Source organism: Centropristis striata, chromosome 17 (genome assembly GCF_030273125.1).
Source record: "Centropristis striata isolate RG_2023a ecotype Rhode Island chromosome 17, C.striata_1.0, whole genome shotgun sequence".
NCBI classification, from domain to species: Eukaryota; Metazoa; Chordata; class Actinopteri; order Perciformes; family Serranidae; genus Centropristis; species Centropristis striata.
Genome location: NC_081533.1, coordinates 13749249 through 13765589, shown reverse-complemented (window position 1 = coordinate 13765589; position 16341 = coordinate 13749249). Strand labels below are relative to the sequence as shown.

Sequence of the window (16341 nt, the reverse complement as noted above, 5' to 3'; positions counted from 1 at the left end):
AATCGTGATTCACATTTTTTCCAGAATCGTGCAGCCCTACAACAGATACACAAGGTATTCCTATCTGCTGCCACCTTGACAAAATGAGGCTGAAGGAGTGCAGTTTGAAGAAATTTAATTAAAAAAAAACTCAAAAGCAACAAGTCCATAAAAAAAGCTAAGCCCTTCACACTCAGGATTATCCAAAGACCACGCTGTCGAGACTTTTCATAAGGAAACATTTTCTGTCCAAGGTAAAGAAAATAATTGTGAAGGTGTCCACAATTTTCAATACACACCAGACAAACACAAAACAAACCAGACAAACATGGATTTTCTTCAATATGCCCTTGAGCTCTGCATTTATCTGTAGCTTTACTTTAGTAGAGGTGCTTTCTGATCAAGAGCACAAAGTTTTTCTTTTCTTCAAAGTTGAGTGTCTTTGCCTGTGCACTCCTCTCTGCCTCATTGTCATTCTCTCTACTCATAAAAGCCTCCCATTGCATCTAACACATCGGGCTGAACGCTCTGTCCATTTAACGGCAGCAAAACAATGGAAAAGCCAAAGTGAGTCTCCACAGCTTAAAGTGATTAGATGAGTTTCTCACTAATCCCCACCTTGAGCAGGTAGGAGAACGCTCCCAGGGCTACCAATCGATTTGATCCACACACGCACACACACTCGCACACACACACACACACACACACACACACACACACACAATAAAACCCTTTCAGCAATCACCTCATCAAAACAATTCAGGAGACCTGAGCTCATTTTAATTCCACCACTTTTTTGGGGGTTTTTTTTGTTCCACACAAAATGGCAATTACGTCCAGCGTATTAACGAAGCTGCCAAACGATGGGACCATTAAGGCGGCTGACACAAACAGATCGATCGGACATGCAACAGACAGGTAGAGGAATGAGGGGGGGGAAAAATCTTTACACAAGGCAACGGGCACAAAAAGGAAGGGGTAAAAAAAAAAAAAAAGAAAAGAGGAGTAGAAAATAGTGAACAAGCGCACACAAACAAACAAGCCGTGCTTTGTCCAGGCAGCTGTGACGGTTGTATTCTAAATGGGCCATTACAGCACAAACAAGCAGTGCACTCATTGATTGTTGGCCCTCGGGGACTGGAGTCACCTGAAAAGGCTTTGTGCCCTGCAGAGGCAGAGATACCTGCATGGAGCTCCCGGGGGGGATTTCTTTAACAAAAAAAATCCTGATCGATAATTAGTGATTTTTATACAGGACACTGTTCTCATGTAGCATGTTTACTGCAATGACCAATAAGTCTGTTTTGTGGAAGAGAGTTGACAGGAGAGCGCTGCTGAAATGCAGTCGATACAAACTTATGAGGAGATTCTTTTTGTCTCATTAGAGCCGAGTTCTAACTTTGTTACATGCCTGCTCATTATTTTTTTTACAATTTACATCTCACAGAAAACATATACTGGGTAAAAGCGTCCGCATTGGTTTTAAATGATTGACAATGAATTTCGTTGAATAATGCAAAATAATTGTTAGTAACTTTATGTTTTTTCATCTTCTTGTTTGTTTGATGTTCGCGCCGACTTTACAGCAAACTATTGGCTGTAAACATGAATTCACATAAGTTGTGTTTCCGTGAATTAATTTCTATGCGCATTTTGAAGATTCGCATGAGAAAAGCTTGATGGAAACACCAAAATACGATAAAACTTTTGAAAATGCACAGAGAAGTTTTTACTCCCGCTTGAAGTGTTTTTTGTCTAAGTTAACGGGAGATTGAAATGTTTTTTTGTCCGAATAATCTGATGTAGTGAACACTTAACTCACACGACTGATCAGCTGTTTCAGCTGGAAAACCAGAAAGAGGAAGAAGAAGTTGTTTCCCAATTGAATCTAATTCCTGAAGACTTCTTTAACCATTTTCTCTCATGGGTGACCAAAGTTGTCCGAGCAGCACCCCTTTTTTTCTTTTTGCTGTTTTTCCTCTACTTCTTCTACTGTTTACTGACGGATTAGCCTACAGCAATACAATACACTGCCACCTTCTGGCCAGAGTACATTTATGCAGCTTTGTTTATTCGCCCGAAACCAGTTGATGGAAACATCCCTTATTTGTATTTTCTTTAATGGGACATTTCAACATTTTTTGACAAATTTGTTTTGACTCTAATGGAAACATGTTTATAGACTGCATGTACTTCTGTATAATGAAAACATTGATGCAGCTTCAGCAGCTCAGCTCCCATGGAAACATCCCATGAATGTGTATCCTGCGACATACAGTCATGGAAAAAAATATTAGACCAACCTTGTTTATTAATATTAGACCAACCTTGTTTATTAATATTGGACCAACCTTGTTTTCTTCAGTTTATTGTTCATTTCAATGCCTGGTACAACTAAATGTACATTTGTTTGGACAAATATAATGATAACAAAAATAGCTCATAGGAGTTTAATTTTATTATTTTGTCTCTTTTCTGATCCTGCCGTATCTTATTTTATCTTATTAGGATTTTTATTTCTATTTCCCTGTTTTAATTTACTTGTTTTTTTACTTTTTTCAATTGTGTCTTGCTGTTTTTAATGTTCATGTAAAGCACTTTGAATCACCTTGAGTTGAATTGTGCTATACAAATAAACTTGCCTGGCCTTTAATATAAGAGCTGATATCTAGCCATTTTCCATGTTGTTTTATAATGATTTTGGTTATTATCAAGAAAACCATTGAAAAGGGCTAGATATCAGCTCTTTAATTAAACTCCTATGAGCTATTTTTGTGGTTTTTATTACATTTGTCCAAACAAACGTACCTTTAGTTGTACTAGGCATTAAAATGAACAAGAAATTGAAGAAAAAGGGTGGTCTAATATTTTTTTCCATGACTGTATAAAAGTTACTAATTACTAATTTACTAAGTTACTAATAATAGTTGAGGAAATAACATTAAGGGGCATTGAATTTGATGAATTTAGTGTTAAGCAGAGAGCTGGAGTCAGGGTCCTGGCCGTGGGGTTTGTGCTGGCTGAATTTGAGTTGCTCCAGTCTGACTATCTGAAGGTCATCTCGGGAGCTGTCACCCACTCTCCTCCAAGTTAAGTAATATCCTGGTGGCAGGGTTAAGGTGGAAGGACAGAGGGGTGCATTAGGAAGCTAATTCTTTGAATGGTTTTATCAAAAGCACATTGGAAAAGTAAAACTCACTGTCAGGTGATTCACTCATTGAAGAACAAGCACTGTGTTGTATGTTAGAGACAGAGACAGGTCAGTAAGGTTTTGTGGTATTTTGGTTCGAGTTTGTCCAGGTTTCATGCCGCTTTGTGGCCGTATGGGCATTAAATGACATTGTAGAAGAGTTTTGGTGACTGTATCAGTATTGTGTGGACCAATGTAGAAAGTCTAACTCCAGTGACTAACAGAAGGTCATGCTGAAATTTATAACAGTCTTTTGTGATTGGGGTTTGAGCCAAAACCTGAAGAAACTATGGATTTTGAGCATTTCATAAGCCGTTTTCAAACTTGTTTTATTGGATTTTTTGTTGGACTCTCGTTGTTTTCCTCCTTGGTATATTAGTTTTTCGCAGATCTGAATGCAGCAATCGTACATGTAGGTTTGGACCAAAACAGCCGCAACAAGACTTGTGTTTACTTTCCTGTCCCGGGCACTAACCGATGACCTTTTAGTGATACATTTTGTTTTGCTCAACTATTTTTGCCTCGGTCTGCTTCTGAGCTCACTCTGGTGAACTTTGTTTGTGCTGGGAAAACAAAAAGGGCCAACTCCAGGATTTGATGATTGCAGAAAGAGATTTCTAGCATCGTAGACTACAATTAAATCCATCTGTTGATCGTGAATTGACGCACATTTCTCTCACCAATCAGAAACTAAAAAGTAGTCAACGGTGTTGTGTTTGTGTGTTGTGTACTTTGGCAGAATTATGTGAAAAAAGTTTAGTGAAACATCGTGACCACACAGTTACATCAGACATGAATTGAATTTCTCCTGCAGTTCTGATGTTGCAGAATGACAGTGACTACAAGCATTTAGCAAAAAAGTTACTTTTTAGTCACGAATTGGGATTTTATGGCCTTCAAATCACAACAATGACTTTGTTGTCAATCAGTCCAAAATTAATGATTTATTCCTTTGTAGAAAATATTGTTTTGTTAAGCTTTTTTAAAAGGAAATGCAGCTGTACTTTTGAAATGCATAATTGCTTTATATTTGCACATTTTACTGAAAAGCAGGAAACAAAAGAAGGCATAAGTTTAAAAGTGTAGTTATTTTAACCCTCTGGAGTCTCCAAAAGCACCAAATCATGACTTCTTCATGACATCCAGACTAGAAAACAAAGCAGCGTGGAGCCCTACTGTCAATTTACCTCTAAAGTTCTGGCTGTAAACTCCATGAGGCCAGTTTCAGTTTGATGATGATATACCAAGTAAAACTGGAGACAAGGTCAAATAGATTTAGTATGAAATGATATACCGTAACTGGATGTAACCCTCTTATGTTATAGTTGCAAAATTTGTTCTCATTTGCAACATTTACCTTTTTTTATTGAGCATGATAGTGTTTTGAAAGTTAAAAAAAAGATTCAAAGTCACATTTTATGTTGGACTGAAGGACTAAAAGAGACAAAATGACCAAAAAAAGACACAAAATGACAAAAAAAGACAAAATGACAAAAAAAGAACAAAATGACCAAAAAAAGACACAAAATGACTAAAAAATGATACAAAATTACTAAAAAAAAGACACAAAATGACCAAAAAAGACACAAAATGACTAAAAAAAGACACAAAATGACTAAAAAAAAAGACAAAATGACTAAAAAAAAGACACAAAATGACTAAAAAAAGACACAAAATGGCTAAAAAAAGACACAAAATGACCAAAAAAAGACACAAAATGACTAAAAAAAGACAAAAAATGTCCAAAAAAGACACACAAAATGACCAAAAAGATGCAAAAAGATGCAAAAAGACTTACAAAGACACGAAAAGACATGAAAAGGATTAAAAAATGGACATAATAGCCCAAGACTCCATAGAGTTAAAGCCTTGAATAAAATCAGGTTTGAATTAATCCTAAGGAGACAAAGGCCAATTTAAAGGCCGTTAAGATGTGAATATTCTTTCACCACAAGTACCCTTATCACATTATAAGACTAATAATAATACTTTACATGTTTAAGAGCAGATTAAGCAAAACGCTTGCCCTCGCCTTTTAGCTGTGAATATTGATGCTTTCTGAGATACGAGTATTGAGATTAAAAGACAGTGTAGCGAGAGGCTTAGTGTATGTGAAGGGCATTTCCTAAACTATAAGGTTCAGATGAGATGATAATGAAGGGAGATTTTTTAAAGGAATTCATTTGGATGGTTCCTGCAGCAGGATTTTTAAAGAAGTATGGAGGTGTACTACAGTGTCAACTTGTTGAATACATCAGTGTGAGCGGCCCGCATTCAAGGAGAGATTCCGTCACTTCACATTCATCTTTTAGATGATGAAAAAAGCAATATGAAAGTATGCGTTCAGGTAAGATCAAACAGAAAGGGTGCGCTATTCTCTCACACACACACACACACACACAAATATAAAGAAGACACATCATACATCACACACATTTTAGCATGAATAGCTCTTTGTTGTGGGAGAAAGGGGCAAGAACACACACTCACACACACACACACACACACACACATAGGTCCAGACGTACCAGAAGTTCTTGAAGGGTGTGTTGATTTCAAAGGCCCTGCGGTCCACGTCTCTAATGTTGGCAGCAGTCAGTTCCACTTCAGCGATAGCCAGGCCCGCTTTAAAGTCCTGGAAAAACACAAACAGAGAGATGGAGATGTGCAGATCTAATATTAATCAAGTGTGAGGTTGTTACAGAAAAGCCACTTCAAATCATCAACAATTTTAATGGGCTTGCTTTTTTTCCTCATTACCACAGCACTTAAAGTAATAAACTCGATGATTTTTATTGAAATAAATGTCTGTTTAACCACTATTTATTGCCAAATGAAGGAGCACAATGGTGATTGAGCCTATGGCCCACTGGAGAAAGCCTTAGCATTTACAGTATAACCACCAATGAGCTGTCTGTGGCCCTATTTTACTATAAATGGGACCATTATTTACAAAATTAACATCATGCTGTTTTGAAGAATAACTGACAGTAAACATTGACACCATAAACTCATTAGGACAATGTTTACTGAGGTAATAAATCAAGTGAGAAGTAGGGTAATTTTCTAATAGACTTCTTTACAATCTTACTTCTTTTTGCAGCCAGTAGAGTCGCCCCCTGCTGGCCATTAGAAAGAATGCAGGTTTAAGCCATTTTTCTATTGGCTTTCACTTTTAAGACTTTAATTCTACATCCACTTCTTTTATACAGTCTATGTGCTCAGCTTGTTCAACCAGCTGCTGCCTTCAGCATTTTTTCTTTTTTTACCGACAGACATTTAAGTGGTATTCATGTCACCTTCTAAATGTCAGTAAGAAAGTGAATTACCGTAGCCACTTCAAATGATCAACAATTTTAATGGACTTGCTTTTTTGCTCATTACCACAGCACTTAAAGTAATAATCTCATAGATTTTTATTGGGGAAAAAAATGTATTCACTATTTAATGCAAAATGTGGTCGCACAATGTTGATTGAGCCTATGGACCACTGGAGAAAGCCTTAGCATTTACAGTATTAGGCCTATGAACTGGGAGTATGTGGCTTGTCAATCAAAGGTAGCCCCCGGCCTAAAGCATATCCTTATTTGTTGTGCATTTTAATGTAAATAAGACCGTAATTTACTAAATGAACATCATGCTGAATTGAAGAAGAGTTGAAACTAACAATTGAGACCATAAACTCATTAGGAAAAAGTTTACAGAGGTGATAAATCAAGTGAGAAGTAGGTCAATTTTCCCATATACTTTTATATGATCTTACTTAATTTTGCAGCCAGTAGAGTCGCCCCCTGCTGGCCACTAGAAAGAATGCCGCATTGGCTTCACTTTTATGCCCCTGAGGCCACAACCACTTCTTTTCTCCAGCCTATGTGTTAAGCTAACCTAACAAGCTGCTGGCTCAATCTTTTTACATTGAAGTGGTATCCTTGGTCCCTTCTAAATGTCGGCAAGAAAGTGGATAAGAAATGTCAAACTCTTCCTTTAAAAGGAGCCAGTTAAAGTGGTGTGTGAACAACTCCCTGCTGAGGTTTCCCAGGCAACTGGAAGGAGAAGCCAAGGCCTGGGATCACCTTGGGGACCCCCCAGAGGACCTCAAGGAAATAGACAGGGAGGATACTTCTCCTGCTACAATCCGACTGCAAGTGGTAGGAAATGGATGGGTGGATGGACACGTCCTCTGAGCATTTTTCTTTATTCACTTATCGTTTTCTTTATGGCTGTTTGAGGCTATAAAGTATGTATGCAATTGCTCAAAAATAAATCGAAAACGGTTGAAGTAAGAGAAAATGTATTCCTGAAGGGCTCCGAAAATGTTAGGGCCTTTCAATTGACACCACCTCAAGATACTTTTTTGGCCAAATTAGAGACCTTTCCTAATAAGATGGGATCAACAGGTCGCCTCATTACAGTCTCTGCTTGTTTCTCACATGGGGCTTGAATGTCATTTGGTCTAATAAAAACTAGCAAACACTAAAGAAGACCCACATCACTGCAGAGACACCCTCAGCCTCTGCTGCTCCTGCTTAACTCTGGGTTTATTTTAGGAAACGGCATTGGACATAGAGTTATACCTGTGAGAGAAAATAGTTTGTGACAGACCAATAACGCACCCAACAGTCATCGGCTTTTCTACCTCGCACCAATGACGCACAAGCCAGTCTGTGCGTGATGTTTGTGTGTGTGTGTGTGTTGAAGAGAGACAGAAAGAGTGGCTGTGTGTGTGTCTACCTGTGTGAAACAGCAAAGCTCTGCAAAAGGGAAAAGGTGCATCTGGGGAATCCAAAGCAACCCAAGCTTTCAGACTCAATGTTTTCTGAGGCCCATTTCAGAAATAGGGGTTAGATGCAGAGGCACAGTTTTCATAAGCTCCACTGTAACTCTGCATCACACCCAACCCCTCCCCTCTCCACTCAGCACTCACAGCAGTTAAGACCATTTTCTATAGCCTGGAGCTCTGAGCTGAGACAGAAAAACAGACAGGAAGACAGAAGAAGTGCACCTACGCCCACACGTGCATGTGCACAACATCAAAATAGAGCGAAAACACACACACAGGCGTCCAACATTACAATACAATAAGATACACACTAAGCCAAAAACGTGAGTCAAAAGATGAGTGAGAGAAAGACAGCGAGAACACAAAGGGAAGGGAAGGAGGGAGAAAGAATAAGTGAAAGAGGGTCTTGGTAATCCTCGCTGAGAGTGGGTGAGATGAGCGAGGGGTCAGCTGAGCAGTTGACAGAGAGAAAGCCAATGTGTGTGTGTGTGTGTGTGTGTGTGTGTGTGTGTGTAGAAAGCCAGAACAAAACAGGAGCTGCGCCAATACTCCTCAACAGCGAATTAGAAAATACTGCCTTAGCGAGGAGCGCTAAATGCTGCCATGCTGTGCCAACTATAAAAGCATGTGTGCTTTCTGTGCTAACTGTTCTTCACCGACAAAACAATTTACACTAATTACACCAAACAAAGAGAAGAAGATGAATGACACCATCTTTGTTGATTAGGCGCTTTTTTGGGGGAATACACGGCCGAGCGTAGGAAAGACGTCTATGTGTGTGTGTGTTTATGTGTGTGTGGGAGAGCGATGCCATGTCTCTTGCAGAATTCTTCGACTAATTAGCGACAAACTTGTCAGTGTAGCCAAATTTTGCAGATTGCAACACAAGGAGGAAGTCACTTAAATATTTGCGTGCTGCATGATTCCTAACCTGATCTTTCAGCACTGTGTGGGTTGTGTCAACTGGGGCTAATGTTGTCAAAATCTTCATTTGACCATCATTAGCCCCAATTAAACTACTTCAAACAAATTTAGAGGACTGTGGTCGGTGGAAGCCATTATTCTCCTTCTGCACAATATTGAGGCCGAGCGAGTGGAATGGATTCTAGGCTAGAGTGGAGATCCTGTGAAGCATTATTAGTAATTAAAGCACTGTGAGCTCAGAGTGGCTGACACAAGAGATAGACAGAGACAGATAAAGAGAAGGAGCAGGAGAGCGTGGATTCACTTTATGGCCAGGTCCTAATTGAGCTAAAAAGTTTTGCTGTGAGGGCTCAGAAGCAGCAGAAACTTCTCCATCCTATCAATTATTACTACGTACAGTCACTGCTCTCTGTATGTTCCGAGGTTTGAATGACGTGATAATGACGGCAGTTACAAAGCGCATTCAGTTCGACGAAACACACTGCTGTGATTTAAAGAGAGCAGGACAAATGGTTCCCATGTATTACTGTATAATTGTTCCTTTTCACACTGGAAGGCTGTATGGAGGAGGGAAGCTTCTGTACTGTATGTGCTGGATGTATGTGCATGAGAGTGCGTGGCTGTGCTGGGAGGGCAAAGCAGTCACCTATACCTAATGACCCTCATCCCTCTCAGGCAGCCAATTAGAGCGCTGGGTGTTAGCGGCCGTCCAGCCCTCGCCACTCGTTACCTACCCAATATGTGCCGTGGCCTCCTGCCCTCTCCAATTAATTCACCAAGGATGGAGGGAAGGAGGGATGAGGAGAGGAAGGAAAGGCATTAGAGGTAAAAATAACTCACCCAATTACAACAGCCAAGAGGTAGGTGGCAATAATAACGCTTTTGGGGGGACGGGGGAAAGCCCCTTAGGCTAATGCTCATGTACATGAGTGGCTTTTTGTCCACATATTACACAGATTTTTTTTTTTTTTTTTAACGTAAAAAGCCTGTTAGCAAAAGTAAACAAAAACGTACTTCAAATAACAGTAAACAACTGTAGGTTATATTACAAATATAAAAATAAAATTAATATTTCCTTAAAAAATACAGTCAGTATGCAGTAAATATCTGTATTTAAAATAAACATATATTTATTATTTTTTTATTATTATTATTATTTAATATATTTATTTTTTCTTTATTATATATATATATATATATATATATATATATATTTATTTTTTTACTTGAATATGACGGTAAATGTAAAAAGGCAACTTTTGCTGCCAGGCTTTTCATATTTTTTTTACAAATTATTTTATTAGTTTTATTGTGAAAAAACTGAACTGTGCCTTAATTTTACCCTCAGCAATAGTTTTTTTTGTTGTTTTTTTAGAATTCACTGTAATTTCACATTCAAGACCATTAATCAGGCAATTGAGTAATACTCTAAAAAAAATTTAATGCCCCATTAAATTAATTTACATTTTATGGTTAATATTTGTAATAAAATTTATTTACATTAAGAAAAAAAATAAAAAAAATAAAATGTTTAAAAAAACAGTTAATTTCTGGAAAATATGCATTTTTATTTTACATTGTATAATATATAAAGCATTTCAACAGAAGAGAGTCAACAAAAAGAGATGAAAAGATTAATCAAATGAAAGACAAAAGAAAAATCACCAAATTTAAGCTACCTAAAATGAATAACCGTCACCCGGTAAATGCTGAGCAAAGCCCCGCTCTGAATATTCCAGTCAGGCATCCAATTATAATTTCTTTCAAAGCTTTTCAACCTCTTGTTGTGTGAGTCAGTCACTCCACCGCGCTGAGCTGCTCTAAGAGAAGCCAGACAAGTAAAGGCGACCTCGGCTTCTATCTCCAATCCCATGTCCACTCAACCGCTCAAGATGCTCTAAAAGCACGCAGGCAAAGGCAGAGGGGAAGTTTTAAAAAGAACACACTCAATGGAGACAAAATTATTTCTGATTATTTTTAACATCAGACAGTGATGCAGAGGTCAAGGTAAGCAAAAAAGCTATGGGCAATATGAAAAAAGGAAAGAAAAATAGACGAATAATCTTGTTGAATATATGGAGAGAGAAAAAATAGTGATGAATGCATTTGTAAGAAACTCAGCCAAAACTTTATCTTTAGAATATTTTAGGGTAATTTATATCTTCTGAAAATATTTCTGAATGTGATGAATTGAAGTGAGGAAAGTTTTACACAGCGACTAGTGTAGTAAAAGTCATTGAATTGGTCTGTCAGTCAATTGGTCTAAAATATTTCTAAAAAGTTTTACTGTGCATGTTGAACACGGCTATAAAAACTTTATCTGCCTGCTGCTTCAGTGTGAGTTTAGCCGAGTTGGTAGTGGAGATCCGGCCAAATAAAAAAAGGTCTGAAGGCTGAGTTTCCAATCCCAAATGACTCAATTTAACGCCAACTTGGCTGGATATGGCCATGAATCACAAGCCTGTTCGGATAAATTCTGATTTAATATTCAAAGATGCACTAATCAATCATTTTAATCATGCTAGCTATGATTCTAGGGATGGCAGCAATGAATCGGTTAGTTCTAACTTTTGGACGTTTGCTATGAAGTTTTGTACAGACCTTATTGGTCAAAGGTTAAATCCTCCCTCAACTTTTTTTCAGGGATTCCTTTATGCCTCTGCTGTACTTAGTGACAACTGGTACAATTGGTTGGCGTGCTAACATGCTAACCTGAGATGGGGAACATAAATAAACATTGTTCCTCCTAAACATCAGCATGTTGTGAGCATGTTAGCATGCTGATGATGTCATATACAGGTGCATCTCAATAAATTAGAATATGATGGAAAAGTCCATTTCCAGTAGTTCAAGTTAAATAGCCCCAACCAAGTATTGAGTCATATAGATGGACATACTTTTCAGAGGCCAACATTTGCATATTAAACATACTTTTTCAAATTGGTCTTTTGTAATATTCTTTTTTTTTTTTGAGACACTGAATTTTAGATCTTCATGAAATGTAAGCCATAAACATTATAATTAGAAGAAATTAAATCAATTAAGACATGGAATATTTCATTCTGTGTGTGATGGATCTATATCATGTGTTATTTCCGCTTTTTGAATTGAATTACTGACATAAACAAACTTTTCTATGATATTCAAATTTATTGAGATGCACCTGTAGCTCCATTGTGCCAAAGCCTCGCACAGCTGCAGATTCTTAGTCACTTGATTGATTGTAAATACAACAAGACTGTGTGTGTGTGTGTGTGTGTGTGTGTGTGTGTGATGTGAAAGCGTTGCTCAGACTTAACTACAACTAAAAAGGATTAATCAGTATTTTCAGCATCTTTAAGCTTAACAATATATATTATGCTGATAATGTATCAGTCAATAATGAAAATTTATATTAACAATGATTCCAATAACGACATTATAGCCGATAAACACAGCAGATACAATAGGTGGACTCATTAAATATGCACTGATTTGCATATATTTCCAGGACAGACATCTGAATATTACATTAAGCAAATGTCTAAGTTATAATTTATTTTCTCAATATATTAGATTCAAAGTTTTTTTTTTACTGAAGGAAATTGGGATATCTACTTTTATAATTTCATAAATCTGAAACTACTGTCAAAAGCCATAAAAAACATTTTTGTTATGTTTCTAGGAACAAAATGTTCTGTAAATCAGGGTATGATTTATATTATAGGCAAACCCCTGTGTAGAGCATGAGAAAAAAATAATTTTAAGAAAACGGCCTTCAAAGATTTCATGCATTCTGACTGGAAATTACTATTTGTAGACAAAATATTGATTCTATTTCATAGCAACAACAATATAGAACATGTAAGACACATGATTAGAACATGTTTAGACTACATTTGTGGTACTAAACGCTGCAATAAACTAAGTTTTAGTGACTAAAGGATAAATCTAGAGGCGTAAATGTATTAGATACAATAAAGTATATGTCTAAATGTTTGTTGGTTTTCGAAGAGGAATTGATATAGATATGAAATGTCAGGAAAGAGTTTTTTGAGCATGTCGCCCAGCCCTATTTCAAACCTACATCACTGTTTTAGCTCACTTTACTGCTTTAATCAGCATGTTTTCCAGCAGCAGGCAGCTGTTTTTAAACAAAAAATATGAATGTTCACTGCGTGTCCAGCACTGAACGACAAAAAGACCTTGTTAACAACTAGCTAATGAGCATAGTTGAGCATTTAGCAGCTAAAGAGACAGATATTTTTTGTTGAATACTGAAATGAGCAAAAGGAATAGTGAGCATTGCAGCTGCATTCATCTCAGAATGGAAACACAATGTGGAATTTCACTCGCCGGTATTTTAAATATGCTGATTATCTTTTAGTTTTATCAGGTATGCAAAAAGAAACAGAAGTCATTACAATAGGAAGGCCTTGATGAAACGAAAATCACTCTTGTGTCACAAATTCGACAAAACGGCCTTGCAGTCTTGGGATGATGTTAATTGTTACAAAGAAGATCTTCAGAAGAGCAAATGAGAAAGAGATTTAATTAAAGTAGAGATTAATTAAATCCTCAGTCTTGCTGTTATTGTATACTCGGAATACCTTTCCCATCAGAGAGGCGTCTACTGTATGTGCAACTCTTGCTAAGTAGGAATAAAAAAGGGAGGAAAAAAAAATCTGGCAAGCATTTAAGTTTCAGCCAAGAAACTGGGTTCAACCGAGCTAGTGGGAAGCTAAATTGGAGGCGAGACGGCAGCAAGAAATATGATCACGCTACGATCAATCAATCCTTCAGCCACCGGAGTGAACACACACCGGAAAACACTTGTGATGTATGTAGTGATAAGACACGAAACAAGTTGCTGCTGTTGTAGCGATCTGCCTATGCAGCTCATGGCAGGGAGATCACTCTCAGAGTCAACGTGTGTGTGTGTGTGTGTGTGTGTGTGTGTGTGTGTGTGTTCTAGTTCTTCCTACATAGTGAGGACCAGAACATGTTTTTTAACCAACAGAGTGAGGACATTTTTGCAAAGTGAGGACATTTTGGCCGGCCCTCACTTCTTTAAAAGCTTTTTTGAGATTTCAGACTTTGTTTTAAGGGTTAAAGGTTACATGATAGTGATAATTAACTGAAACTGTATTGTGTGGTTGCAAAACTAACTAAAATTATAGTGAAAATGTCCTTCGTTTTTGTCTTTTTCTATTTTTTTCATACATAAAGATGATGGATAAGACAAAGGAAATAAAGGCAAAATTTACTGTGACCTCTTTTAATCTCCCACCCAACAAATACCCCATTACAAAAACACTAAAACTAATAAAAACTAAACTAAAACTAAGGCATTTAAAAAAAAATACTAAACTAAAACCAGCAAACTCGTTTCTCAAAACGAATTAAAATTAACTGAATTTGAAAACAAAAATTCACAACGAAATTAAAACTAAAACTAATGAAAAATCCAAAAACTATTATAACCTTGCAAGGGAATTCACTATTACAATGAGGGTCCTTATAAAGATAGAAGTACAAGAGTGTGTGTGTGTGTGTGTGTGTGTGTGTTCTTGTACTTCCTACATAGTGAGGACCGGAACACGTTTTTAACCAACAGAGTGAGGACATTTTTGCAAAGTGAGGACATTTCGGCTGGTCCTCACTTCTTTCAAGGCTTTGATTTAAGATTTAAGACTTTGTTTTAGGATTAAGGTTACAAAAAAATTATAATTAATTGACACTGTATTTTGTGGTTACAAAACTAACTAAAATTATAGTGAAAATGTCCTTCATTTTCATCTTTGTCAACTTTTTCCATATATAATGAAGATGGATGAGACAAAGGAAATAAAGGCAAAATTTACTGTGACATGTGATTAAAAAAAACTAAAACTAGCACTAAAACTAGTAAAAACTCAACTCAAACTAAAGCATTTCAAATAAGAAAAACTAAATTAAAACTAACTGAATTTGAAAACCAAAATTCACAACGAAATAAAACTAAAACTAATGAAAAATCCAAAACTATTAAAACGTTATATTGAATTCACTATTCCAATGAGGGCCCTCACAAAGATAGAAGCACAAGAATGTGTGTGTGTGTGTGTGTGTGTGTGTGTGTGTGTGTGTGTGTATGTGACACGCTTTGCGCACCGTCTGACTTTCTTTACCTTGGTGTTTAAATGACCTTAAACACAGCTTCATCACAGGGCTTACGGCCCGTGAGAAATGGGCTAGGGGTGTTGAAGGAGGAGCTGGGAGGATGATGTTTCCAATAGCTCGTTCATCATGTTAGATTAAATACTCCACTCCACTGAACTTGAACGGGGCAACGGTCTACCTCCCTCCCCGCGCTCTCGCTCTCCATCACTCTCTCCTTTTCCTTACAAGCCACCAACGCTCGTTTCTCACTCATGCGACCTCTGCACCTCCACCATTTTCACTTCATCTTTCTACTTCTATCTCTTTGTGTCTTGTCTCTTATTCTCTTGTCTTTCATTTGCCGCCTCCCTTCCTCATTGTGCCAAAAAAAAAAAAAACATGCGCTGCCGCCGCCGCTGCTGCCGCATTTATGCCGGGGATTTAGCTTGTAAAGCTGAAATAATACAATTAATTTGTCCTCCCTCTGATTCTCTCTTTCCCTCCGTTTCTCCTGCTGTCTCAGATCAAGGAAGTGGAAATGTGCTGACATGGAGTGATACCCAAAAGAGAATTCTAACAAAGATGTTTGTTCACGCTAATGAAGAAAATAATGAAAGGCAAACAACAAAACTAAAAGATAGAGCAAAATGAAATGAGAGCCAGGGAGGACTGAAGATGAGTTGAATGCGTGTCGCATTATCAAATATGCACACAAATACGTGTGAGGCACTTTAAGAAATAGTATCACTGCACATGAGATATCTTTCAATCTCTGATGGGATATCTGGCTGCTGGGACAGGAGTAGGCAGAGAACAGAGTCTTTGTACGTGAGCGGGGACTATCGGGGCTTAATTGGACTCACATCAAATAAGAAAGGCTCAAGAGAAACTATGAGTAAGTGAAAACTTATCTCCTCTTTATTCTGCAGTTAAGACGAGATGTAAGTTATCAAAAAGAGTGTATTAGTCTGCCAGAATATATTCTAAGTACACAATAATACTAACTAAGTAGGATACTTAAAGGACTCCGCTGACTTTTTGGGCCCTTTGCTCATGTGTTAACAAGAGACTCCAAAATTATGTCTGACACAAATACAAAGCCCTGTGAATACAGAGCATGCTTATACTTGAGCAGAATGTCAAAGGGGAACTCCGCAGATTTTAGTCATGAATAGGAGTCAGGGTTTATTTGGAGACTGACTCATACTAGGAACTAAAAGTCGCAATATCAACCTCTGTTGTTTTGATTTTGACCATTCGAAAAGAAGAAAACATAGCCTGAAGATGCTGCCATAAGAAAAAAAGTGTTGTTACCTGAACCACAAGGGTGTTTCCTCTTGTAGACATG

At 37.4% G+C, this 16341-nt stretch overlaps 1 protein-coding gene across 1 annotated transcript in view; it reads right to left on the bottom strand.

Moving 5' to 3' along the window:
• Positions 1 to 16341, bottom strand: part of arap2 (ArfGAP with RhoGAP domain, ankyrin repeat and PH domain 2) — a 176115-nt gene that overhangs the window by 107620 nt on the left and 52154 nt on the right. Inside the window, exon 10 of the mRNA XM_059354942.1 lies at positions 5698 to 5804. Coding sequence (XP_059210925.1) covers positions 5698 to 5804 — 107 coding nt within the window. The remainder of the gene's footprint in view (positions 1 to 5697; positions 5805 to 16341) is intronic.